The following is a 25,469-nucleotide window of genomic DNA, read 5'->3' as shown; positions in this document are numbered from 1 at the left end:
TCATGTTCGGAAATTTGCACAGGGGAGTCGAATTTAATCCAACAGCTGTAAATGACCCAAACTGAAGAACATGATGAACATGATGATTTGTTCCCACTAGTAACATGTAACCTCCAAATCCCAGTACAGTACTAAATATAAATTTACATGTAAAAGATTTATTTTTGCATAATTTAAATTCTTATATCCACATGATGACAACAGTGTGTTTTAACCAGGGATGAAAAGTTCCCGAAATTCCAATAAAAACAATATCATTAAAACTATGTCATTCTTAGCAGGGATTATTTCCTCACATCAATTGTCTCCCCTTCTGACGAGAAGATAGAGAGGATGAGCTCATAGTGCTTCTCATGGAACTTAACGCTCTTGATGTTGTCAAAGACGTTGAGAAGGTGTGCCTGTATGGTGTGTGGGTCACTGGCCTGACCCAGGATCTCCAGGAGAGCTGGGTCAGACACGAAGAAGAACCGTGGAAATAACAACCTCTTCTTCTCCAAGTACCTGTTCATGAGAAGACAATATTATTTAGGGTGAGCTATAAACTGTAACAGACTGGCCAATGCAAGAATTAATATCTTTCATTTATTCATTATTTCATGCCATATTTGGTTGGTCTTTAGAAACACCTGCGAACATTATATAAAAATAATAAAATAAGCAAATAACATTATATCACATTTCACACTGTAAATTATTACCACTAAAGAAAAAAATATTTAAACCCTCATAACAATATTTTTTTTTGGGTACAGGAAGTAGACATCACATTTATCTTCAGAAGTTTAATTTATATGACCCACAAATACACTGTAAGCTTTAAAGCCGTATTTCAAATCTTGACTTACACTGACATAAATCAGAAATGGCTAAGTAGAATTTATCTCTATGAATCTGAAACCTTACAAAACCGTACCCTGTGAGTGACTTCTGACACAGCTCCAGCTGTTCTAGCAGGTGAGGCAGAAGTTGCATGAGGGTCTCATCGCCCACACAACACTGGATCACGTTGGTCGTCTCGTGGGCACGGGTCATGATCTTCACCCAGGACTTGTCGATGTTACTGAACCGTTTTGCTTCCTGCAGAAAGCATGTAAATACCATTTACACTTACCAATTTGGTCTCAAAAGAAGGGGTCGCCTTCATTACACTTTTTCTTAAAAACCACACTGTATTTACTCTTTAATAAATGATGTTGTCCATGACAATGTTGCACATTTTGTCTGATTTTGAAAGTTTTATTGGTCTCAGAAAGGTGTTTTATGGTTTGTGTGGAAGGCTTCAATATCAAAAAGTGATGTTTATTTGCCTCCAAAAGTGCACTTTTTGGGGCACAATTTTAATTGTTTTTGGAGATTCATGTGGTTTCCATCAGATTCTTTGATTCTACTTTGTTTGTAGAAGGTATTTTAGACTCTGTACTCAAGGCTTTTTAAAAATATTCTGAAGTCTCTTTTACATGCAAAAAGTTCACAAAACCAACCTTTGGCAGTTGCTTAGCGATGTCCCCACCCACAAAGACAGCCTCCAAGTAGACCCAGAGATTCTGTACGGTCATCCAGTTCTCAATGATCTCGGAGGAGTTAGACAGGTTCTGCACCCACTGCTGGATGTTCTTCTTGAATGGAGCGTTGTACCTGAGAACACACAAATATACCATCAGTAATGGACTGGTGTGTTCAACAGATGTGACAAACAGTTGAACATTAGTCTAGAAATCCACTTTGTGACAAATTTATGGGAGTCCATAGCACAATCGGAACCTTCCTTGTCTTAGTCACTGAAATGTGCTAATCATTTGGGAAAAGGGGGTTCTAAGGATTTCAAGAAGACTTACTGCGGCATCTTTGTGTTCAATGCAACAAAGATGAAAGGAATGAAAACAAGTGCAAATGTAAGTACCTTCATTCTTTTACTAAACGGAATAAAACACATACGAACAATTATAATGCTCTCTGCAGCGCATATGTTCATACATTAAGCATTTGAAGTATTTCATCTTTAAGCCTATTACTTGTTTTTACCCATGCCTTGCAGAATCCTTTACTAACTTCTTCAATTTACTAGAATTTACTACTAAAACCTAAAGCCAGCCAAGATATAAATGTGTACATATAGATACATATATATACATATATCTGACCTGTTACTAAGCAGAGAGCTGAGCACCATCAAGGAGTCCTCCATCAGTGATACAATCTCACTCGTGTTGTCACCACGCAGAAGCAATTCCCCACGGTTCTTGAAGCTTCCAAAGGTGAAGTCCTGATTGTTCCAGTCAGCAATTACCTGTTTCAACTTGGCTTCAATGTCCTTCTCTTTGACGGCAGAGATACAAATGTCCTGTGATGGAGAGTGGTAATGTCAGAGGTTATAACTTCACAGATAAAGGAAGGTTTTGAAGAACATATGAAGACTGAAAAACACTACAGTACATTTTAACATCAAAAGTTTCAACAACAAAATAATAATACTAAAGTCAGTGTTTTGACTTTAAAATGTGGTCACCACTGATTAAACTGACATCTGTACTGATCCAAACATGCCACAATTAAATCTTCATCCTGAAGCAGGTATCATACAACCCCCTCACCTAAAGCAGCACGGGCAACAAAATCAGGGAGAGAAGGTTTCAAACATGTGATGCCGTGTCTATTCGCTGAAATGAAAATAATGCTTTAGTGGCATAAGATAAACAGAATCCCCAGCAGATGGCGCAAGACTTTTACCTCAATCTCTTCTTTGTTTGCCAGCAACGGCGCCTCTAGGATGTTCCTTAGGGTAAAGTTCTCATTCTCCACCTCAAATGGATGATTGGTCAGGTCAGCCATTCTCTTCCAATGACGCGGCTTCATCGCTTTGTTCGTCATCAGTTCTAACAGGGGCACCATTTCGTTGAAGTCGTCAATTGTTTTACGCAAGTCCTCATATGCAGCCCATTCTTTCAGGGCCCTGGGCAGCTTACGACACCTGAATTGGAAACAAAAGTTTCCAAACTTAACACATGCCCATCTTGGCAGTATGAATAACAGGCATATACCATCAAGCTTTTGATACAGACTTAAGTGAAGCAGTTCTTTAAATAAAGTGTTGACACGGAAAACAAACAATTTGGAACAAACACGCAATGTGGTGTATTTTCAATGGGGTCGTGTTCTGGTAGTAGAGACAAAATGTCAACCAATGTTATAATGCTAACTGAAGTGGTTCTGTAGGTTTAGTGGCAATTCATAATATAAATGACGTATAAAAATTGGTTGCGTTTTTGTCAAATCTTTTACCTGGTATCTCTATTATCAATCTCCTGGACACTATAAATTATAAAATAACTTAACCTTAAGAAAATGTAAATCAAGACTGTCCAAGTTAACGAGTTGACAAATATATATCTATAACATGGAATTGCTAACTACAAACCTATTCTGGAAGTCCTGTAGTTCGTTGTTGATTTTCTCAATGTCCACGTCCTGCCAGAGGATATCGTAGTAGCCATGGACAGTGTCAATCACATTGTTGTACAATCCGTACAGCTTCTGCAGCAGGTTAAGCTCCTTACGAATCTGCAGTAGTTGAGGATGCTGGGTAACTCGCAGACCAAATAACTCCTCCCCGCCCGAGTAAGTGATATACTTCCTGTACAGAGTGTCGAAGCGGTTCTGGAAGATGATGAGCCTGTCAGAGGCATCTCTTGGAGGAACACCTGCCACCATTGGGCCAGACTGAAATGTGCAGAACACAAGAGTTGATGTAAAGAGAACACCATCATGGATAAGGAATGACAGCTGGTCAAGTAGTGAGTTGTTAGCAGGTGCTACAAAACCAGAAATACTGCAAATACATCTAAATTTGTCTATGACAAGTTACCAGTGTCTGCATACAGAGCAGAGTTGTTCTCAACTGTCCTTGTGTTGGACAGTACTGGTTACTCAAGGCCTTTGGCAACCATTAAACTGATAATTCCAATGTACATATGGTGTACAGATGTATTACTAGGAAAATGCTAGTGATTTCCATCAGACATCATGTAAGACCCACTGAATGGTCCTGAGGGCTCTTTCAACAGCTTATCGCCACCAAGGCCTCAAAAAGAGGGACAAGGAAATACTGTGGATTCCCTGTCATAAACCGGGATTGAACTTGCAATTCTTCAGACAAGTATCTCATTCATTGAGGCAGATTTTCATATTTAACAGAGATGCTACACTGTTCATCTTTACTTGACTGCTATGAAACCAACCAGTTGAGCACTGTTTGTCAAAACTGACTTATTACTAATGTCTTACACATACTATTAAATTACATTTGGGATGCTGTGACACAAACCATTGAATACTACATGAACAAAGTCTTTTCAGCGTTTATGACAGCTTGTTCTCACCTCTTCATAGTCATGGTAGAAGTTGTTACAGTCCACAATGAACACCTTGACATCCTCGATGAGATTGCTCTTGAAGTTTGGCTGTATCTCTATCAGGTGTGTTTGCACTTCAGCAGCCTGGTTTTGTAATTTCTCCCAGGAGTAGCGCAATGTGTCACATCGCTCAATCTCCTCCTTCACCACCGGCAGGTCATGCTTATTCAGAAGAGCGTACGATTCCTAAATGTCCGAAAAAAAAAGAATTTGAAGATTAAATGTACAAGCAAAGTCTAAAGTACACAGGTAAAGACCCAACATATGGGTAGATACAACATAAGTCCAACCAATGTACATTTCAAACCACAACACAAAAATGACAACTGACCTCAATTGGTCCAATACTCATGTCGATACGGATCTCATTTTCACGTATCTCCTTGAGAGCTGCCATAGCAAATCGGATGTCATCAAGATCTTTGATTGGACGAGCCAGCCTCTTGTTCAGGTCTTCGATGAACCTGAAGATATCCTCCATCTCCGTACGGTACTTGTTCACGCAAGCTTTCCCGTAATGAAGCCTCCAGGTTTTTGTCTCCGTGGTCAGACCCAACTTCAGGAATTCTGAATAAATACGTCTCAGTCTTAGTGTATGGTCAGTCTGATTACATGAATAGTGGTGTGCTTGATTATTGCAAGAAAAGTCTGTACAATTATTCAATCTCTTTGCACTATTGTAAGTTTAATGTCTTGCTGTCTACTGGAAATCATGTGGTAAGGAGTACACTGTATAGTAAGTAAGTAATAAGGCAGTGTATTATCAAATATATATCCATCTATATACATACATATTGCGACAACACTAAACAAAATTTCAATGAACAATATGCACATGCAAGACATTTAAAACACCTTTTATAAAGCAATCAAAATATCTGTGTGTTATTAATGAAAATTTGTTTACCACTTAAAGAATAATGTAGAAAAAAAAGCAATCTTATTTGACATACACTGTAGTATTTTGGCATTAGATGGTGAAGGTAAGCAAGCTTTGGTATTACTTCACTAATTTTTTAAATTACTTAACTTCAGGAATGAATTACATCTCCATCACGTGTTCCCCTGTGCCTCACCTGTGTAGAGAGCTATAGGTCCCACATCGTAATACTCTGGTTCTGACATGATATCATTCTCCAGCTCCTCGTAATGTTTGATCTGCCCTTCAAACTCCGACAACTTAGGATCCTCCTTCATAAACTCTGCCAGGTCCTCGTCTCTGTCCTTCTCCCAGATCACATGGTACTTGGAGAATTTCTCCAGTGCTGTGGTCACCTCCTAGATAAAGGGAAGTAAACCAGTATGGAAAATGAGTGTTTTTATATTGCATTTTTATACACTACGTATATAGTACTTTGTTATTAGCTGAAAGAAATGTTTGAACATTAAATCAGCAAGAAAAAGACACCCCCCCTCCACAACCCTTTCCCCCCACTCCCCCGCAGAACACTTCATGAAAATTGCATCTTGGTTTATTGTTCATATGAATTCACAGTGTACTGTAAACCTTTATCTTTTCAAGACAATCACACATACATCTAAAAACTGACTTAACAAGAAATCAAATATGCAAAATTTCGGGTTTCTGTATACACATCACCCTTCAAATTATAAGGATAACTAACAAAACTGGCTTCACAACAAATCGATTTGACCAGATTTCAGGATGTAGACATTCATCACTTTACAAAACTGACCTTCTTGTTAGAGTTGATAGAGGTAGAAAGCAGAGCCACAATCTTGGAGATCTCCTTGTTATCATACACACTTTTGAAGTAGTTCTTAGGCTGGACATTTACAGTGTATCCCGAGTCCACCGTATCAGCGTCATTACGTCCCCGTGCACGGCCAGTCTCCGCGTTACGGGATGCCTCAGATGCCGCAACACTGACCATACTACCCCGTCTGTCCAGGGAGACGTCTAACCCAGAGCCGGAGCGGTTCATGGCAGACTGAGACTGACGCTTCCTCTCCTTGCTCCACTGTGACACGCCTTTACTGACGCCGATCACCAGCTGTGCTGCCTTGTTCACCGCCTGCTGAACCTCATCCAAAGCTGGCTGCATCACAATGTTTGGGATGCTCAATTTGGCATTCGTCCTGAAAAACGGTCGACTATCCTTCTGGGGGCTGTTACTGGGATCCACTGCAATACAAAAACAAACATTTTTAGAAAAACGAACGACTATTATTATAATTGAGAAGCCAAATGTTCAATTCGCTTATAGCTGTCTGAACCTTTGATATCTTTTATATCAACTGGAAGTTACCTGTTTTCAAGTCCCTAACTACATTTTGTGGATTTAGTCCCAAAACGCAACTTATATGATGACAGTCCCTTTGTATCAGTCGGAGCGACAGCTGACATATTCACAGTGCTGCCTCAACTGACACGCCATGCTAAAGACAACAGAAATTACATCCTAACCAATCACGTTATACTGACACATGGGCCAACCAGTCGGCAGTGCCCAGTCAGGTAGTGACCAGACTACCTATGTTAATCCACCATTTGAATACATCCACATAAGATAATAACAATTATCATATAATAATAACAGCCTTCAGACTGACCTAAGTAGTGCACCATAGAGCTAGAGGTGATCTTCCTCCGCAGAGACTCCAGGGTGTTCCGCGTGACCCTGAGAAGAGCGTCAAGGTTACGATGATTAAAGTGGTTCAGCAGCTCATTAGCCGCCTCCTCTATGTTCTCTCTCATTTCTTTCCGTCGCCTGGCAACAGCAACAGCCTGCGTGGAGGTTGGGCGTGACTTCCTGCTACTGCGTGGGGACCCATCCCTGCTGGTGGCAGGGCGACCGGTGGCGGGTCGGCTTCTCTCTTCTGCCAAGCATAACAAAAAAAAAAAGATTCATTACAAATCAAAAGATGTGATTGTTGATTGCATGATTCCGAAGTTTATAAAGAGGTGTATAGAGACAACAAGCTAACTACTTTTCACAGGCAAATAATAAATTAATACAGTATATTCATAAGGAACACAGTCTCCCAGTACTATCATCAATGGACACCATTATTTACTATCCAGGTAAATCACATGTAAATATCAGTTTCTGAGAGACAACAGTCATCACACAACCACTGCTTGATCTCAATGAATCACAGCACATTCTCCACTCAGTGGACACACACCTATCACACAATCTTACAACTAAAAAATTATCTAATTGATGTTTTACACTGTGGCTCTTACTCAAGGATTTTCACTGAAGTCCAGGTGTTCAATTTTAAGGGGGAATAAAACCAGAGTGGCTGGAGTGAACCAGTAACCCAATGTTAGCCCGGCCAGCAAAGCCAGGAATCAAAGGAGGAATTTCAAGTTCAAATTCTCTCATTGTTAAAGGTTAAAAAGTTCTACTGTATCATGTCACCTGTCAAAAATGTTAAAGCAATCAATCCCGCAGTCTGGAGTTGCTGAGTTGTGTTAAAACATGTTTTTAGCCAGATGAGCCATAAAAGGTGAAAAACACCTTTGTCCCAGCTTACCGTCTTCCTCCTCCTCGTCCTGCTCCCCTGTCTCATGGTCCTCGCCTTTCTCTTCCTCCTCAGCCTCCTGGGTCACATTCTCACAGAGCATGTTGATCAGCTCATTGGCTGCCTCCTCCACATTGATACTCTTGGTCTGCAGGAGTTGAGCTCCACGGGCACACAGCATCTGAAGACAAAATGACCATTCACAATATATACACACATGGTGAAACTGGGTATTAAGTCATTTACCTGCCAAAGACCAGTGGACTCTTTTCTACTAAAGCCCAAAAAATTAACAGTATACCCTAAATGAAATAAAATTTTGTCCATGACTAACCGGCTCAATTCTGAAATTGTTCTTATTCTGACCGTATTCTGAGAATTCTAATAATTTTAGAAAAGTGATTTAAGGTTGGTTTGGAAGGAATTATGATGTCCTGCTGGAAAACATGCATGTTTCAGCACCTAAAATGATATTTTATGGCATTTTTTTGCACCTCAAAATGCATTTTTGTGTGGCGAAATTTGGGGTCATTCTGCATAGGTAAAACATTGTTGAGTAAGCCTCTTTACACCAATCAATTAATTTACACATACAAAATACATTTCTCTGGAATGTATGCTAGGGAAAGTTAAGAAAAGGGTTTTATTTATTTATTTGCTTGCGGTTAAACACCATACTCAAGAGGTGTTACCCACCACCACAACCACAACCACAACCACCACCTTTTATTAGGTATTGGACCAACTTTTTGGCCTGAGAAGGCAGCCCAACTATCATGAGCTCATAGCCTTTGATCTCATTGATAAGGTGAGAAAGTGGTCTGTGCCCACTAAACTGCTGGCTTGTTTGTATGTGTATATGTCAGCCTGACACCTCTTCCTTCACACAGGCAGACAAGCTAAGTTATTTATTTGATTGTTGTTTAAAGCCATACTGAAAATTTTTTCACTTTTACAACTGTGGTCAGTAAACCAACAACTTTCGGTAAGTCACTGATGAACTTTCCCATATGTGATGTTCAGATGTGCAAGTCTGGCAGCCATACTAGCAAGCGAGTCATCCTCACCTGTGTGTTCTCCAGGAAGTGATCCACTGTCCAAGGCTCCTCGTCTGGGATCTGACACAACACTGTCTTGCTCATCTCCTTCAGGATCGCCTCAATACGGAACTCCATTAGGTCATGAACTCTGTCCATCATCAATTCCAGTTTAGCCAGCTCTGCATAAACGTTTTCTATGTAACTAGAGATATTCACTGAGGTCCAGGTCAGTTGGGTCAGCCCAGGCTCGATAGCGCCATCAACACGCGCTCGGTGAGGTGCCATCAGAGGGTCAAAAGCTGACGGGATTTTCGCTCTCACTCGCTTGTTCTCTTTCAGCATCATCTGTCATACAAAAATTCATCGCGTTCTGACACACATTGGAAACTACATGGTTCTAACTTGAAATGAGATTCCGAATGAGTAATGACCGCTGAAGCTGAGGTAACATATGGTATCTGTGGACAATGTGTTTTGTTCAAAAATGTGCACAGCTAACAGCTTAGTCTTTTTCTTGTAGTAATACACATAAACAGCATTACACTTCATGCTGCTAAATTTCAGGTAACATTCATCATGTGGATATCATGAACCCCAAAAAAACAAATAAAGATCAGCTATGCAAAAAACAAATCCTTCATTCTGATGATATATTGTATACAAAACTAATATCTGCAGAATATCATTCCATTTACATTTACATACATCTATGTGCATAACTAGACATTCATATCCTGCATAACTGCACACAATCCTCATCCAATATACAGTTCGTTGCCGGTATTTTGGTCCACTCACCTGTAGCTTGTCAAAGTTTTCCTTGTAGAGGTTCTGTTTGGTTTTCAGCCCCTTAGCTACAGCTGGTATCTCTAATCCCAGTCTCGCCATACACTCAGTTTCCCGAATCATCGTCACAATTTGCGGGTCAAAGTTCACAAATAGCTCTTTGGTTTCCGGGTGCGCAACCAACAGTGAGGCCTGAAGTCCTGCCTTAGCCGCCTCCACCTGAATTAATATCAAACATGTTGCTTACCTATTTCTCTAGGGCATCCACACAGCTGTTTCCTCATACCAATTAAAAAACAACTGAAAACTACTTAATGGCAATAACCAGAATTCTGAACACAAATATAGTTAAGATCAAAAAATCACCTTATGTAAATAAAAAAAAAATTCAATCTGGATACAAATACATGCAGGTTCACAAAAATTTTCTTGCAAGAAGACAAGATATCATAATACATAACAGATCAAACAAAAACTCTGACCTGTCTGAGCCAGCCTCTGTGATACAAAACCTCGAACTCTAACAACACCTTGGCCAGTTTGTTGTAACTCTTGATGATTTTCTTTGCATCAGGAATCTGTAGGATATCATCATGTGACTGGAACACTTCCATGGGTTCCTGAATTCTGCGGAACAGCTGACGGGACCAAGAAATTTTACCTAAGAAAACAAAAAGGTTATAGACATGGTTACTTAAATGATAAAAATTGTTAACTTCCAGTCTATTTAGGTTATTTAAGTTACTTATAAAATATGATAAATAATCAAAATTTTCCCATGTATTTTACAAGCAAAATATGAACATCTTAATATATTGCTTATGGTACTGAGACTTACATATTCCAATGAGTACGTACACCTACCTTCCAACCAACTTCAAAACACTTTTCTAGGATCAACAAAAGTCTCAGAATAAAGAAAAATGGGCTATGTAATCAGGGGTGAAATTTCTGTTTGTATTTTATGTACATATGCACACCTGCTGATCTTGTCTGTGGCGGACAAGTAAGAGACAAATGGTACACACCTGTGCATGTTAGCTAAAAGTCAGGAATTTAGGCCTTTTAAAATGCAGTCAATATGAACACATCATTGCATTACTTTACTCATTTTATCTGTCTCTCAGACTTCTACTGATCTTTGAAAGATTTTTTGAGGTTTGTTTGGAAGGTAGGATATATGCTCCTGGAAAACACCTAAAACAATAGTTAATGACCTTTACTTGCCTCTGAAAATACAATTATTGAAGTGAATTTTTTAATGGCAAATAGTTCTTAAGCAGTCCGTGTTACAGGCGTTACCTTGTCATCTTCATTAAGTGTATGTAACATGCTAATAAGAGAGGCTGGGTAAAACAGCCAAGGCATGGGACGGAAGCAAAGTAAAGACTACTGACCTGCAATAGGTGGGAGGTCCCTGGCCACAGGCGGATCATTTTTGTACTTCTGGTAGAGTCGAGACACGTTGTCGATGTCCTTGCTGTAGTGGAGAAGGATCCGCTGGTATTTTTCCTGGATGCCCAGGTTTGGTAGATTAAGACGCTCAAACTTGCGCAGAATGAGCAGTGCCCTCTGTGTGCTGATGATGCGCTCAAACCTCTGGTCCATGAATCCTGTTATTGTGCTCTAGAAGAGAGGAGCAAGGAGATTAAATGAAAACAACTGAAGTGAAAGGTATAAAGTTGAGTAGGTCTGGGAAGCAAAAAGTACATATTGATTACTAGGTTTATCTTCTGGATAAATACTCAAACATCCCGAATTTCTGTGTGTTTTATCATTTTAAGAAGCATCTAACTAAATGTAGACGAATAAATAAATCTACTGATACCTACTTGTAGCTCAGTAATCACGTCTGTACGTGTTTACATTATGACGCCCCCTATTTGGAACAAGACTATGAAAATGAGAGACCCATCAGCATCACATGTTAATAATTTTATTTAAGTATAGTAATAACTGGATGCTTTCTTGTAAGCCTTTTTCAGCGTTTTCTTTTTTTAAAGGCGTTCGCCGGCGCCTGTTCAATGGCACTGTCTATTTGTGACTGTTGTGGCACAATGACATTTGCGCTGGACTGAAATGATGCTCTTTCTGACAGCAGAGACCAATGCTCCACAGTCACAACGGGAGCTTTTGAAGAAAGGTGTTAGAAGACACTCTGACTATACGTTTGGTAACGAACATAGTACCCTAAATTTGTGTATTTGAGATGTATTTGTCCAAATCTTTCTTGGCCTGGGCCCTGATCTGGTCACCCATCAAGAACTCACTGTGTTGAGCACATGTAGCACATCAAACAAGCGACACTTTACTGTCTACGTCAGAATCAAATTTTATGTGCACCCCCCCCCCCCCACCCACCCACCCCAACCAACACCATGTTCCACTTGTCAAAAGTTTTTACAAGTCAATCTTTGACAGACGCCATTTTCCATGCCAAACATAACTCATACACATTATCTAAAGATGTCTACATACAGTAACTGGCAAGGTAGGGGAGTCTAAAAAGGATTCAGCTATAATAACTGGAGGGGGGATTCCAGCCTTGTCCAGTCAGAAGCTTTGTTAAGAAAGCCATGTGAGAGGGCCATTGATGTTGTTCTGTTGATTTGCAATAGCACAACAGATTTGATTACGGATCACTGGAGATTTTTACGGCATGCACGATACAAAGTGTACCTGGATAATGGACCAGGCACGTAGAGCCCCAGGTGAGGAATTGTACTCCTCAAAATTGAGGCCCTGTTCGTTTGTCAAAAATAAAGAAAATAGAGGGTTCCAGTCCCTCTGTGTGTCTGTTCATCCAGCGGAAAGCTGATCTATCTGGTGAAATACTATCTAGTAACATGGGCCATTTCAAAAAGGTCGAAGCGCAAGATAATATTGCCTTTTAAGATGCAGTTTTTGCACATTTGCGCTTGTTTTTTTTTTTTTTTTTCATAATGACATCCATGTACATATCAATACTATGAAAATCTATGGTGGCTCCTGTGGTGGCTGTAGGGTGTGTAAAAATCACAACATGAAATGTTATTCAGATATTCAAATATTTTCCAACAGCAGATTTTAATATAAACATATACTTATACCTGTGTATCAATTAAGCCATACCTGTCAATGGTACTTGGCTTACTACAAGACTTCATAGCCACATAATCGCACATATGCAAACTTCAAGCCATACATACTGTAGTTATAAAACTACTACCTGTATGAAGGATGCCAGTCGGAGTCCCATCATAATGCTGGTCACTGCTGTGTAAGTGAATTATTCTTGAGTACAGCGTAAAACACCAATCAAATATGTAAATAAATAGTACCAGTGTGCCAAATACTACTTACATGGAGTTCTCCAATCTGTCTCTTAAACTCTTCAAAATCAGCATCAAATTCTGTTTTCCGTTGGTCAAGGTAGTCGTAGGGCTTTTTCTTCATCTGTGTGACGATCACCTGAAATTTGCTTGTCATCTGTTCCATGCCCTCAATCTTAGAGTCAGCCAGATGGGAATACATCTCCATTGTGTCAAACATCTCAATTATCTTCCTGAGCCGACGCGTAAATGTGTCAAATTTGCCAAAAATGTACATTTCGGAGAACTCGAACTGCCGCTCATTTGGCATCTGTTCCAGCTTGGCCTTGGTTTTGTGGAAACATGACTGGTACTCCTCATTCAGACGGATGCAGTCTTTGAGTTTGCGAATGACAACGGGCATCTCCTGTGACCAGACTGTCTCACAGCCCGAGTCTGTGATGTACGCCTTACATGCTGTGATCATCTGATTGGTGACCTGAACATACAGGTAGAAAAATATGTGTAGTAAATCAGCATCAAGATTTGAGAATTGTACAGGACAATATTTGTGGGAATAATTTATTCATTCAATCAATTTATTTATTTATCTGATTGATGCCGTATTCCAAAGCATGGCTTAAAACACCACTTTGTTTATCTGAATGGAGTTTTACGTCATCTCCCAGGAGAAACCCACGACCACCCGCAGAACTTCCCAAACAGAAAAAAACACCAGTTGAACTAATTAAAGGAGCAAAAGCAGTAAGTCTATGCGCAATTTATGCCATGTGCCATGTAACTGATTTCCCAATGTTTATACACAATTTTACTCTGTCCAAATACGTACCTTGACAAACAATGATGTCATTCTCTCTGAAGTGTTGTAGTAACGCGATATGCTGTGGATCATTCTAATAGCGTTGATGAGCCCAGGTATAGCATCTAACATACCCACCTGAAATACAGATTACAGGTAAAATAAATAACATAAATGTGGTAAGTAATGAACACATAAAACGCAAAACCAATAGTATACTACACTGTACATACAAAACACAGAAAAGTTACTACACAGTAAAGGTGTAGAAATTATAAAATGCACACAAGATAATTCATGTATACAGCAATAAAAAATGAAAAAAAACTACACAACTAAGGCACAAAAAATAGCAGGAACAACGATAAAAGAAGGGGGTTTCAACATGTGTACTTCAGAATTATGCCAACGGCTTATTAACAAATGGATCTAACACACACTTGCAAATCCAACTTGTTGCATAGTAAAGAATTTCCTAGTCATTACTGGAGAAAGACCAAAAAAAAAAAACTGGTGACGTTTTGAGTTGTTTGAAAATTGCTCACTTTAGAGAGACATATATCTGAGAACAGACTGGTTTATAAGGTGACCAGCTGCTAACTGTGGCCTATGCTCTAGTAAATATACCTGTACGGCAAACTTTGATCACATACAGCTTAATACTGAATGTTTACTTACTGGGTCACTGTTGTAGAGGGGATCACAAAACTTCTCCAGCGTGTACAGGTATTTCACATTGTCTTTTGCTTCGTTGGCTGTGTCCGTGATACGACGGTCCAACTCTTGCCACGTCTGAAACCAAAAGATATCTCCATGTATTATTGGTACTCTCCTTCACAAAACAAAACTGCATGAGCATGAAAAGTACATGAAAATCAACACATACCTATAACAGTGCATTTTTTTCCACCAGCTCACTTTAATTAAATGTGCAGGTATGTGTAGTCACTAGTATCCACTGGTACTAAGGTAAGGTGTTTATTTACTTATATAATGGGTGTTTAACACCATACTCGAATATTTTTTACTTACATGTACATGTACATGACAAAGATCAGCTATATGGGCAGAGGAAACTAATGCCTTAACTCTCTCAGGAACATGACAAGCCTTCCACAAAGCTATTTCTGACTTGAGTCAAAACATAAAACCTCATTACAGTGCATAATTTTTACGGAAGTTGAAATTTTGATACATTTATCTTTAATATTATCAAACTCATGAGGTGGGTTTAATTTCAAGGCTCCAAAATTTTGGCTTAAGTCTGAACTGGCTTTGTGGAATTGACCCCTGATCTCACTGATCATTGGGAAAGTGATACAGTGTGAGCCCACTAACCTTGAGTAGTTTTGATTTGGCTGCAGTAAGCACACCTAATACAGCCTTACACTCTGGCCCTTTGATCTGGTCCAACAGGTAGTTGAACCTTGACATCCTCTTCTTCCAGTGGTCAAGTTCTGCTCGTGGCCCTATATCATCTGCCTCCTTCCTCATCTGTTCACTCTCCGCTAGAACCTAATCAATGGAACACAACGGCTTACTTCATCTTCATCATGTAATTACAATAAAATGTACAGCCAGAATAGATATACATGTATGAATCTGACCAATCTATAAGAGTTTCACACTATCATGCATTGAGGTAACAACACCAGAGCTAGACTTTTCCCTGTTCTACATGTATTCATTTGATCCGGACTCTGAGGTTTACATGTTCTATTCATGTGATCCAGACTCTGAGGTTTATCTGTTCTATTCATCTGATCCAGACTCTGAGCTTTATCTGTTCTATTCATTTGATCCAGACTCTGAGGTTTACCTGCTCTATTTGTTCCATCCAGACTTGGTGGTTCACCAGTTCTATTAGTCTGATACATGGAGGTTTACCTGTTCTAGTTGTTTGATCCAGTCTTGTAAGTTTACCTGTTCTATTTGTTTGACCCAGACTTGGTGTTTTCTCTGTTCTATTTGTTTGATCCAGACATATAGTTTACCTGCACTAGTTGTTTGATTCAGACTTTGATGTTTACCTGTTCTATATGTCTGATCCAGACATGGAGGTTTACCTGTCCTATTTGTTTGATTCAGACTTAGTGGATTACCTGCTCTATTTGTTTCACCCAGACTTGGTGTTTTACCTGTCCTATTTGTTTGATCCAGACATATAGTTTACCTGCACTAGTTGTTTGATTCAGACTTTGATGTTTACCTGTTCTATATGTCTGATCCAGACTTGGTGTTTTACCTGTCCTATTTGTTTGATTCAGACTTAGTGGATTACCTGCTCTATTTGTTTGATCCAAACTTGGTGGTTTACCTGTTCCATTTGTCTGATCCAGACTCTGTGGTTTGCCTGTCTTATTTGTTTGATCCAGACTTGGAAGTTTACCTGTTCTATTTGTTTGATCCAGACTCTGTGGTTTGCCTGTCCTATTTGTTTGATCCGGACATATAGTTTACCTGCACTAGTTGTCTGATTCAGACTTTGATGTTTACCTGTTCTATATGTCTGATCCAGACATGGAGGTTTACCTGTCCTATTTGTTTGATTCAGACTTAGTGGATTACCTGTCCTATTTGTTTGACCCAGACCTGGTGTTTTACCTGTCCTATTTGTTTGATTCAGACTTACCTGATTACCTGCTCTATTTGTTTGATCCAGACTCTGTGGTTTGCCTGTTCTATTTGTTTGATCCAGACTTGGAAGTTTACCTGTTCTATTTGTTTGATCCAGACTTGGTGGTTTACCTGTTCCATTTGTTTGATCCAGACTCTGTGGTTTGCCTGTCCTGTTTGTTTGATCCAGAGTTGGAAGTTTACCTGTTCTATTTGTTTGATCCAGACTTGGTGGTTTACCTGTTCCATTTGTTTGATCCAGACTCTGTGGTTTGCCTGTCCTATTTGTTTGATCCAGGCTTGATGGTTTACCTGTTCCATTTGTTTGATCCAGACTCTGTGGTTTGCCTGTCCTGTTTGTTTGATCCAGAGTTGGAAGTTTACCTGTCCTATTTGTTTGATCCAGACTTGGTGGTTTACCTGTTCCATTTGTTTGATCCAGACTCTGTGGTTTGCCTGTCCTATTTGTTTGATTCAGACCTAGTGGATTACCTGCTCTATTTGTTTGATCCAGACTTGCAGACACTCCTCTATGCTCTCCAGGGCCTCACTGCTGTTAGCCACAGCCATGTAGTCAGCAGGTGTCTGGATTTTTGACAAGTCGTACATCGCACATGGCTTCAGGGTCACCTTGTCCTCCAGGCTCTCCTGAGCACCTGTTAATAAATTCACAAAGGTATAGGCAATTAGCGATAGCGCTCACTTTACCCAGTGATACATTTTGGTTAATCCAAAAGTTTTACAAGCCTTCATGGTTTATATCTATTAAGCAATGTTAAGAGGTTTAATGCCTATTCATCTGTACGCTCAGTTTTTACTTGCATGTACACAACAGCATAAACCACTGACACTTGGCAAGCAACAGAAAAATTTTGCCACGTGTCTCACACAGTTTATCATCTTCAGGCCAAGCTGAAAGTACCACTCCATGTTGGACTAAAATCAAGAAATCTTCAGCAAAGTTGACGTAAGACCACCTTAAGAGAACTGCAAAGAAACTTATTGGAAGAAAGGTTGAATCCAGATCTCACTTTCACAGAAATGTAGGATAATTAATAAGCATTACTTACCAACCAGGACAGACACAAAAGAATCTAGGCAGTTGAGGAAGTCAGTTCTGACTGGGGTGCCAGCAGGGGTTTGCAGTTCTCCCCATCCCTTCTCGAGCCTCTTCAGTGCAGGAATGAAGATAGAGGACATAAGGTTCTCAATGGCATGAAGCAGGCCACGACCATTCTTCCCATGACCATTGGTGTCCAGGATCGTGAAGTTGATTTCCTGGTGACAAAGGCATGGTTTTGTTACTTGACTTACACTGGAACTACACATTAACTGGGCAAGGGGCCTTCTTCAAAACATCAACAAGTCATATTTCCACAGCTTTTTGATATCATCAAAAATCATTCATTATTATTGGTCATCACTATTGGTAAACAAAAAAAAGATTTGGTTTCAGTGACTTTCATTCACTAATAATCACAGGTGCATCAAAGGTGATGCTGACGTCTATTGTCCATCACTGACTCACTTCTGACAAGCAGATCTTTCACTAACATAACGTCATATCCTCTTTGAAATCATGGACCTCAATTTGACAACTCAAGTAAACACATATTTACTAACAAACTGTTTACTATTTACGTCTTGGAATATGATCAAAATGGACCACTTTCTTTGAAAATTACGTTCTTCTTGTTGATCTACAAATACATTTATCAACCAGCTTAAATGAATTTATCACATTGTCTGTCTTACCTTGACAATGTTGACCTCCGTAATGGCCACGGAGGTATTACCTCTTGTAAAGAAGAGACAAATTCCTCGCAGTGGTACCTCTTTCCCATCAGTGACAAACACTTTAGGTTTGGTAACCTTGGCTGGTTTAGTCTGGGGTGGTCCAATGCGGATCTGATCTACTGAACAGGGGAAACAAAATTCATGTACTCATTCATGTCAGGAAGACAACATCATGTACAAAGCATTCATGTACTCATCACTGCGAAGGAAACAAAGATACACACTTAGCAATATTAGTGGGCAAACAGGTAAATTTACAAGTACTCAATAAGGTATTTATTTATTTATTTCATTGGCATTTTACACTGTACTCAAGAATATTTCACATAAATGACGGCAACCAGCACTATGATGGGAGAAAACGGTGCCCATATTAAGGTAATGGATGCTGAATAAAACCTATACACATAAACACACCAATAATAAACATGTGAGAACAAGTATATACAGTAAGTGATGGTACACATGTACAGCATCAATGTATAAAAGTATATTGAACATTCCAATGTAAACTGAAAAGTATAGGCTAACATGAGACAGAAAAGTGCCATGGCATAAGAGGTCTCAAGGATATACTGATGCCAAAGATCCCGTGGATATACTGGCAATAATTGAAGGTCTCATGGATATACTGGCACGAGTAGTGCCAAAGATATACTGGTACTAGTAGTGCCATGGATATACTGGAGATGCCATGGATATACTGACATGAGAGATGCCATGGAAATATCGGCATGAGAGATGTCATGGATATATTGGCATAAGAGGTGCCATGGATATATTGGCATGAGAGGTGTTATAGATATATTGGCATTAGAGGTGCCATCGCTATATTGGCATGAGAGATGTCATGGAAATACTGGCATGAGAGATGCCATAGCTATATCGGCAGAATTACACAAGACCTGGTTACTGGTTGCCATCGAGCATGCAACACTACAGGCACTGTGTGAAACATGCTCCAGGACAGTTTCTGTGAATTTTAAGCTGCTGTAACATTAAGCAGTTTTGTTTCAAAATCAGAATGTCTCCAGTCTGACTTTAGACAGTACATACGTATATGTGCCCACAAGTAAAAGAACATGTAAGCAGTCCACTTCGCTTCTTTAAAAGCCTTTGTTTTTTAACTGACCCACTTAGATGACACCATAAGATATACCTTTGAACAAAATGAACCCTGGAAGGTTTCTGAGTGCAGAATAAAACACCAATCAAATTAATAAATAAATCAATAGGCTGGACTGGGCTGGCCAACTACAATAGAGTACTCTTACAGTGCTATTTTGGTCAAGAAACAAAGCCAAATTCTTTTCCCTCCGTTGCTTGTTGGAATATAAGTTTGCAATTAAAGAAATTACCAACACATGATATTACGCTCATCAAGGTATACTGGTCATATGGTGTCATTATGAGGCAACAAACACGATCAAGGTGTAAGTATCAAATGGTGTCATCTAGAGCCAGAACACAAACAAAATTTGTTTCTACATCCATCTTTTTACTCAGAGCTCAACTTTTCCATCTTGGACACCATTAAAGCATAAATAGCAGCTCAGAAAATAATTCTATCAAGCTGAGAGTCTATTGCAGCTAAATGACCAATATATGTACCTTCATTCTACATCTAGTTACCAATTTTCAACATAACATTACAATTCAACTATAACTACTAACAATTTTATATGACGTACAAAATTGCGTGTATCATTGCAGGTATAAAACCATGAAAGATTCCTGTACTTCTAGAGGAGTTCTGTATGAGCAATATCTGTACAGGTATTTAAATTACAGAACACTGCTACACCGCTTTCCCGCAATCCAACACAAAACATAAATCAAAAATCTATATAAACATATATCCAGCTTTGCTATTTAAAATGACAGACGTCCCTTGAGAAGCATTATGGACTTTATTATAAGGATCAGCACGAATTACAGAAAGCTGTTGTTGCAGATCTAGCGTTTGGCACATGTTCAGAGCTTTTACATTTTACATTAGTGTACCGCAGACAATACTAAACCATGTGTACTAAAGATATGACTTTGTCTATTATACTTAGGTCTGTACGTGTATATTATAACTTCTCTGCAATTCTCCCAAGATAATCCACCAAGCATAATGAATGTGTACTTCAATCTAAAAGAGGCTACTAGAAATATGAACTTCATGGCTTATAAAAGTATGTTAACCCTCCTCCAGGTGGGACATTCCACTGGGATTAAAACAAACATAAGCTGATCAACCCCGACATGGCCACCAGTTAGGACAAGGGTTAACACAAAGCATATCTACTATGGCCTCTATTTTCTTTAGGACGTACTGTTTTTCCCTCTAAGATAAAACGTCCATGCATGTAGATATTCCTACTGTACATGTATCTTATCAATTAATTATATCATACAAATCCAGCAGTACAAGCGCAATCAAAAATGTAGGTTTGCTTTCAAAAAACTACAACAAATGATATGTCTAAATGTTCATGAACAATGAAAAACAAGTGATTAAAATCCATAGACCAAAGGTTGTAGCATAACGAACATTAAACAGTGCTATGTGCACATCCAACTACTTGACTGTCAGGCTGCAGGTTGCCTCTCACTTGCCTCAATACTAATGAGCAAATGGGTATCGCAATGCTCTAGAATAAGCCAAGCTGAGTTATACATGTATGTGCAGGAGGAAATGTTAGCAGAGACCTGAATCCCACTAAAAAGCCAGGGGCCGATTCTGTAAAGCCGTTTCTGACTTAAGTTTAAAACCTCGTTACAATGCATAACAAGTAATGAGGTTCTCGAAGTAGAAATTTTGACATTTTTGTCTTCAGCTGGTACTGATGAGGTGAACAAAATTTCAATTTCTTAAGCAGAAATATAAGCTTTATGATCGTATTTAAATTTTTGATTTAAGTCAGAAATGATTTTGTTGAATTGACCCCAGATCCTGGAGCTGCTCTGTATAAAAATTGTTACCAACTAGATCTGAAGAAGCACTCTCAGTCTAAGAAAATCAGATGACTTGCCATTGCTTGAAAAGAGTACCAATCAAAATTTTTCCTTTCAAAACAAAAGAGTCAATGTCCCTTGCCAAAATCTGAAGCAGGAGGCTTTTTTTTTTTCTTCAGATCTATGGTTAGCAACAAACCAATATAGAGATTAGCTACTAGATGTAGCTTTTGTGAGACTGGTACACATAAGACCCCAAGACCTGCAGTGCATATGACCTGTGCTATATAGAGGAAGAAAACTGTAGTGGTACACTTCTGAAGTGGATGTTAGTGAATATAGCACCGTCTTATCACCTGTTTTCACGGAAGAGCTTTGTAATCGAAACTCTACAGCTGAAAGGTAAAATGTTACATTGCATAAAATAACATTCAAATTGAATTATCCAATGTCTACAGAAACTCTGTGCCAGTTTAAACATCAGTATTAACCATTATAAGTTGCTCTGTCATTGGCTTAGTCATTGTAGCCATATATTTGTTAATGAATGTTGCAAATGTGTTGAATACTGTTTCATTGGACTGATGTCAGCTTTCAAACACAAGATTTATCAGCATACAATATGTGTTAAAGAGCCATCTCAGAAACACATATCTGCCGTCCAACTACATGTCTTGCAGTGTTGTATGTTTATGATCTTGTTACTCCAACTCTTCAACCCTTTCTCGTGTCTGCAAGGTGTTTATTCGGACTTACGCTGAAGGCATTATTCTGCGTAGACTGTTAAAATTACAGTTTTTGGGACGCACTGAAAATGGCCAATAAAACCAATGTAGCTTTGTCTCTAAAAATCCAATTATAACTGTGCACAGATGGCACTGAAAGTTGCTCTTTGATATGCAAAGAGGTTAAGGAATTATGGTTCATATGGTTATATGACCACCAAAAAGAGTCCTCATTTATAAGCCTCTAAATTTCTTGTACCCTGCCATGAAAAAATTTATACTTTGAACTCCAAAAATTTAAATGTATGTCTATTGGACCTATTCTTATTTAACTAAGGCACCTTTGATCAGAATTGCTATTTCCTTGTTCAGGAACTGCAGGGTTGCAGATTATCAATATAAGAAACTCCACAGTTTACCGCTTGACCTTAATTTTCTAGTCAACAGGAGCATTCTTTGAAATAGTATTAAAGTGCATGTCCCCCTTTATTAGTCGAAAAATGGGACTAATCTAACCAATTAGAGGTGCAAGAGATCGTGCAAGGACCAATCTGCATTATATTTTGAATTACATTTTAAGAGTTATTCACCTAAATAAAAAAAATAAAAACAGAAAAACAAAAGTTACTTTACAAATCATCAAAAGGAAACAAAAAATAGCCTAATCAACAACAATATGATACACATAAAGTGTTACCTGGTTCTTTTTCCACCTCTGGCTCTTGGTAATAAAACATCAACTGACTACTGCCGTTTTCTGCCAGAAATTTGTCAATGATCTCAATCTGAAAAATAAAGTATTTAATTACATAGCTTCTTAAATAGATATCACATACACGTATATGACAGAAAAAGATTGAGTCAAATGATGACAAATGAAAGAATTTAGTAGACAACTACAGACAAAATATGAAATAAAGGAACAAATTGGTCACAGGTTAGCATAAACTTATCATATATGAGTTATACCAAATGTAAATTTAAACCACACCATGCAAAATTGACAGGAAAGCCAACAAATATAACTTTAAATCAAAGTGGGTATTGGCATAATACTAGAAAATTTAAACACAGAAAAGTTGAAATGTAGACCACACTAATTTTCTTCAAATATTGACTGTAGTTAAAAGTGCCATGTAAATGTATTTGAGTGCCAATGGTGCTGCCGTACCTGTCTGCCCTCTAGTATGGCGTCCTCCACCTCAGCAGGCTCCATGACCAGACAGTCTGCCACCGTCTGCAGAATGTACCAGTGCCGCTCATCAAGGCTAGCTCGCTTGGCATCTCGCTCTTCTTTCAGTTTTTGCTGGAAACAGAAGAAGAAGTGAAAATTAGACACAACATTGGGAGTCTCTTCGGAATACTGTAGTTGGACAAATGAACACAAGTCCTCACAAAATGTATGCATGTGCACAGTGAAAAATGATAACGCTATCAATGTTACACTTATATATGATTTAAAACTACAGCCTGAAGTAGACATGAATGCATGAATGCAAAATGGTTGACAAGGTTACTGTTTCATTAGTCAAAGCCCTAGAATTTATTTTATTGGGTTTATTTGATTGGTGTTAGTATGCTGTACTCGTAATGAGGGCGAGAATTTTGGTTGCTAGCAGACCTTCCCATGTACGCCCGGAGAGGAAGCCAGCATGTGCTGGACTTGAACTCACAGTGACCGCATTGGAGAGAGGCTCATGCTAGCCACCTCAGCCATGGAGGCCCCCAAGAATTTTTCTTGAACATATTTACATGAAGGGAAAGTTTCCAATTTTACATGGACAGGCTGTGTTATTCAATGTTACATAAATGTCAAAAGTAGATGTACGCTACAAGCAAGTAAGAAAACAACTTGCTTTTGTTAAACATTAATATTCAGTAAATGGTAACTTCCGCAGTTAGTCTATAATGTTATAATGTTCAAGAATGTTTCACTTGTTTGAAAAAACAATTTAGATGCAAGAAAAAATTCAAAAATGCAAATCCACTATGGCTATCCACTATGTAAAAATGGCATTTCTGTGGAAACTTGTGGACAATGCTGTCAATATACGATGAATAGATTGATTGATAGACTTTATTTACAGCGGGTTGATAAACTCAGTTAACAAACAGCTGACCTTCCTTCAGACCCTCAAAAGGTCTGAATCAATATATTTGTTGAAGAGAAGAATACAGTACAGACTGACACTTTTAGCTAATTTCTTAATGGGATAATTATAAATGACATTATACAAATCCCATGCACTTTAATTCAAGTCAGTTATTAACTGGTTCAAGTCTATTTGATATTACAAGTTGTGGTTAATTGGTAATACTACAGAAATACACAACTACATGTAATATATCATGACTGTGGACAAGAGATTTTGACTAATGGTTCATGGAGAATTTGAAGTAAGGTTAAACCAAGCCTAAATATAAATACCAGTGTAATATCCCAATATGAAGTAAATGCATCCACCTTAGATTTGACAAAAATGTAATACTGGGCCTATTCAAGTCCTACTACATTTCTGAACAACTTGCTCCTACATGTCACAGTCTGCTTGGCTCGTACATGTATTTTGTACATTAACTTTCAACATATGTAATACATAATGTAATACATGTTGTATTATATGACAAATTTAAACACCAAAACATACCAGTAAATCATCTCTGCGGAGTTTTGAGGCTGGCTGAGAAGCCATAGTTGTTTATCGTGTTACAGGCCTTGGAATGAGGGTATCAACTTGGGTAAAATCCAAAGTCACAAATAATTAATGTCCACTTTCCACTCATGCCTGTACATGCTTCCTCCACAAAATGCACAACTGTAACTTTCACAGATAATCACTCAAAACAAACACACCAACTGTGCGAGCTTGAGTTCGTTTAACACACCTTAAGTCCCAGTTCTAACATTGGTGTAGCAATATATCAAACAGAACAGGTAGGAATATGGCTCCCTGCTGTACTCCTGCCAGACAAGGTTAAACCTATGGGCTGAGTGAAACAGGCAAAGCTGTGACAAACACTGCTAAGCTGTTTGCTGGACTCAGTCTTAACAATGAACAATGTCCCTATGCCACTCTGTATGTATATCCGCAGCTAGACTTTTCATCAAGGGTACACACATCTAGGTTTTCAATAGCCTCTCCTGGAACTGTTTTTCCTTTGTCAGTTGTGCCTTACTTCTGTCTGCCAACTTGTAATAACTGCTCAGCGTTACAGCACACAGCTGAACACAAAGCCTCACTGGCTAATTTAGTTCTCTCTTTATAACAAAAATGTTCTCTGCAGATTAAAATAACAGTAATAGTAATCTACCATGGCACATTTCCATTGTGATTACAGAATGACATAACATCCATTGTCTATTTCTTCAAGTCTAAGCAAACCTACTTTTTGTGTGACCAGGCAATGTGTATAGCCATGTCCAGAGTGCACTGCAGATAGCAATAATAAGTCACCAACTAAAATCCAAATGTTGAAACCTGACACAAGTTATGTGATTGACATGTTACTTTACACCAGTTGGAGGTAGCAGACTATTGTTCTTTATG

General features: G+C 38.8%; 1 protein-coding gene across 4 annotated transcripts in view; it reads right to left on the bottom strand.

Moving 5' to 3' along the window:
• Positions 1–25,469, bottom strand: part of LOC135475949 (dynein axonemal heavy chain 5-like) — a 71,812-nt gene that overhangs the window by 33,758 nt on the left and 12,585 nt on the right. Inside the window, exons 1-27 of one of the 4 annotated variants that reach the window (XM_064755920.1) lie at positions 24,570–24,701; positions 23,093–23,227; positions 22,619–22,706; positions 21,553–21,591; positions 18,212–18,372; positions 17,527–17,734; positions 16,949–17,112; positions 15,179–15,355; positions 14,519–14,632; positions 13,871–13,978; positions 13,073–13,519; positions 11,128–11,356; positions 10,213–10,391; positions 9,743–9,949; positions 8,972–9,289; positions 7,917–8,085; positions 6,987–7,253; positions 6,110–6,558; positions 5,489–5,690; positions 4,744–4,979; positions 4,380–4,598; positions 3,419–3,720; positions 2,731–2,971; positions 2,145–2,344; positions 1,485–1,638; positions 917–1,080; positions 297–504 (exon numbers count right to left, since the gene is read on the bottom strand). In XM_064755920.1, coding sequence (XP_064611990.1) covers positions 297–504; positions 917–1,080; positions 1,485–1,638; positions 2,145–2,344; positions 2,731–2,971; positions 3,419–3,720; positions 4,380–4,598; positions 4,744–4,979; positions 5,489–5,690; positions 6,110–6,558; positions 6,987–7,253; positions 7,917–8,085; positions 8,972–9,289; positions 9,743–9,949; positions 10,213–10,391; positions 11,128–11,356; positions 13,073–13,519; positions 13,871–13,978; positions 14,519–14,632; positions 15,179–15,355; positions 16,949–17,112; positions 17,527–17,734; positions 18,212–18,372; positions 21,553–21,591; positions 22,619–22,706; positions 23,093–23,227; positions 24,570–24,614 — 5,430 coding nt within the window. In that variant the 5' untranslated portion in view covers positions 24,615–24,701. Of the gene's footprint in view, positions 1–296; positions 505–916; positions 1,081–1,484; positions 1,639–2,144; positions 2,345–2,730; positions 2,972–3,418; positions 3,721–4,379; positions 4,599–4,743; positions 4,980–5,488; positions 5,691–6,109; positions 6,559–6,986; positions 7,254–7,916; positions 8,086–8,971; positions 9,290–9,742; positions 9,950–10,212; positions 10,392–11,127; positions 11,357–13,072; positions 13,520–13,870; positions 13,979–14,518; positions 14,633–15,178; positions 15,356–15,942; positions 15,952–16,121; positions 16,132–16,948; positions 17,113–17,526; positions 17,735–18,211; positions 18,373–21,552; positions 21,592–22,618; positions 22,707–23,092; positions 23,228–24,569; positions 24,702–25,469 lie in introns of those variants that run through there. The other 3 variants (XM_064755919.1, XM_064755921.1, XM_064755922.1) reach the window with 3 other exon arrangements.

This window comes from Liolophura sinensis, chromosome 9 (assembly GCF_032854445.1).
Source record: "Liolophura sinensis isolate JHLJ2023 chromosome 9, CUHK_Ljap_v2, whole genome shotgun sequence".
NCBI lineage: Eukaryota > Metazoa > Mollusca > Polyplacophora > Chitonida > Chitonidae > Liolophura > Liolophura sinensis.
This window is presented reverse-complemented; position numbering and strand designations above follow the sequence as displayed.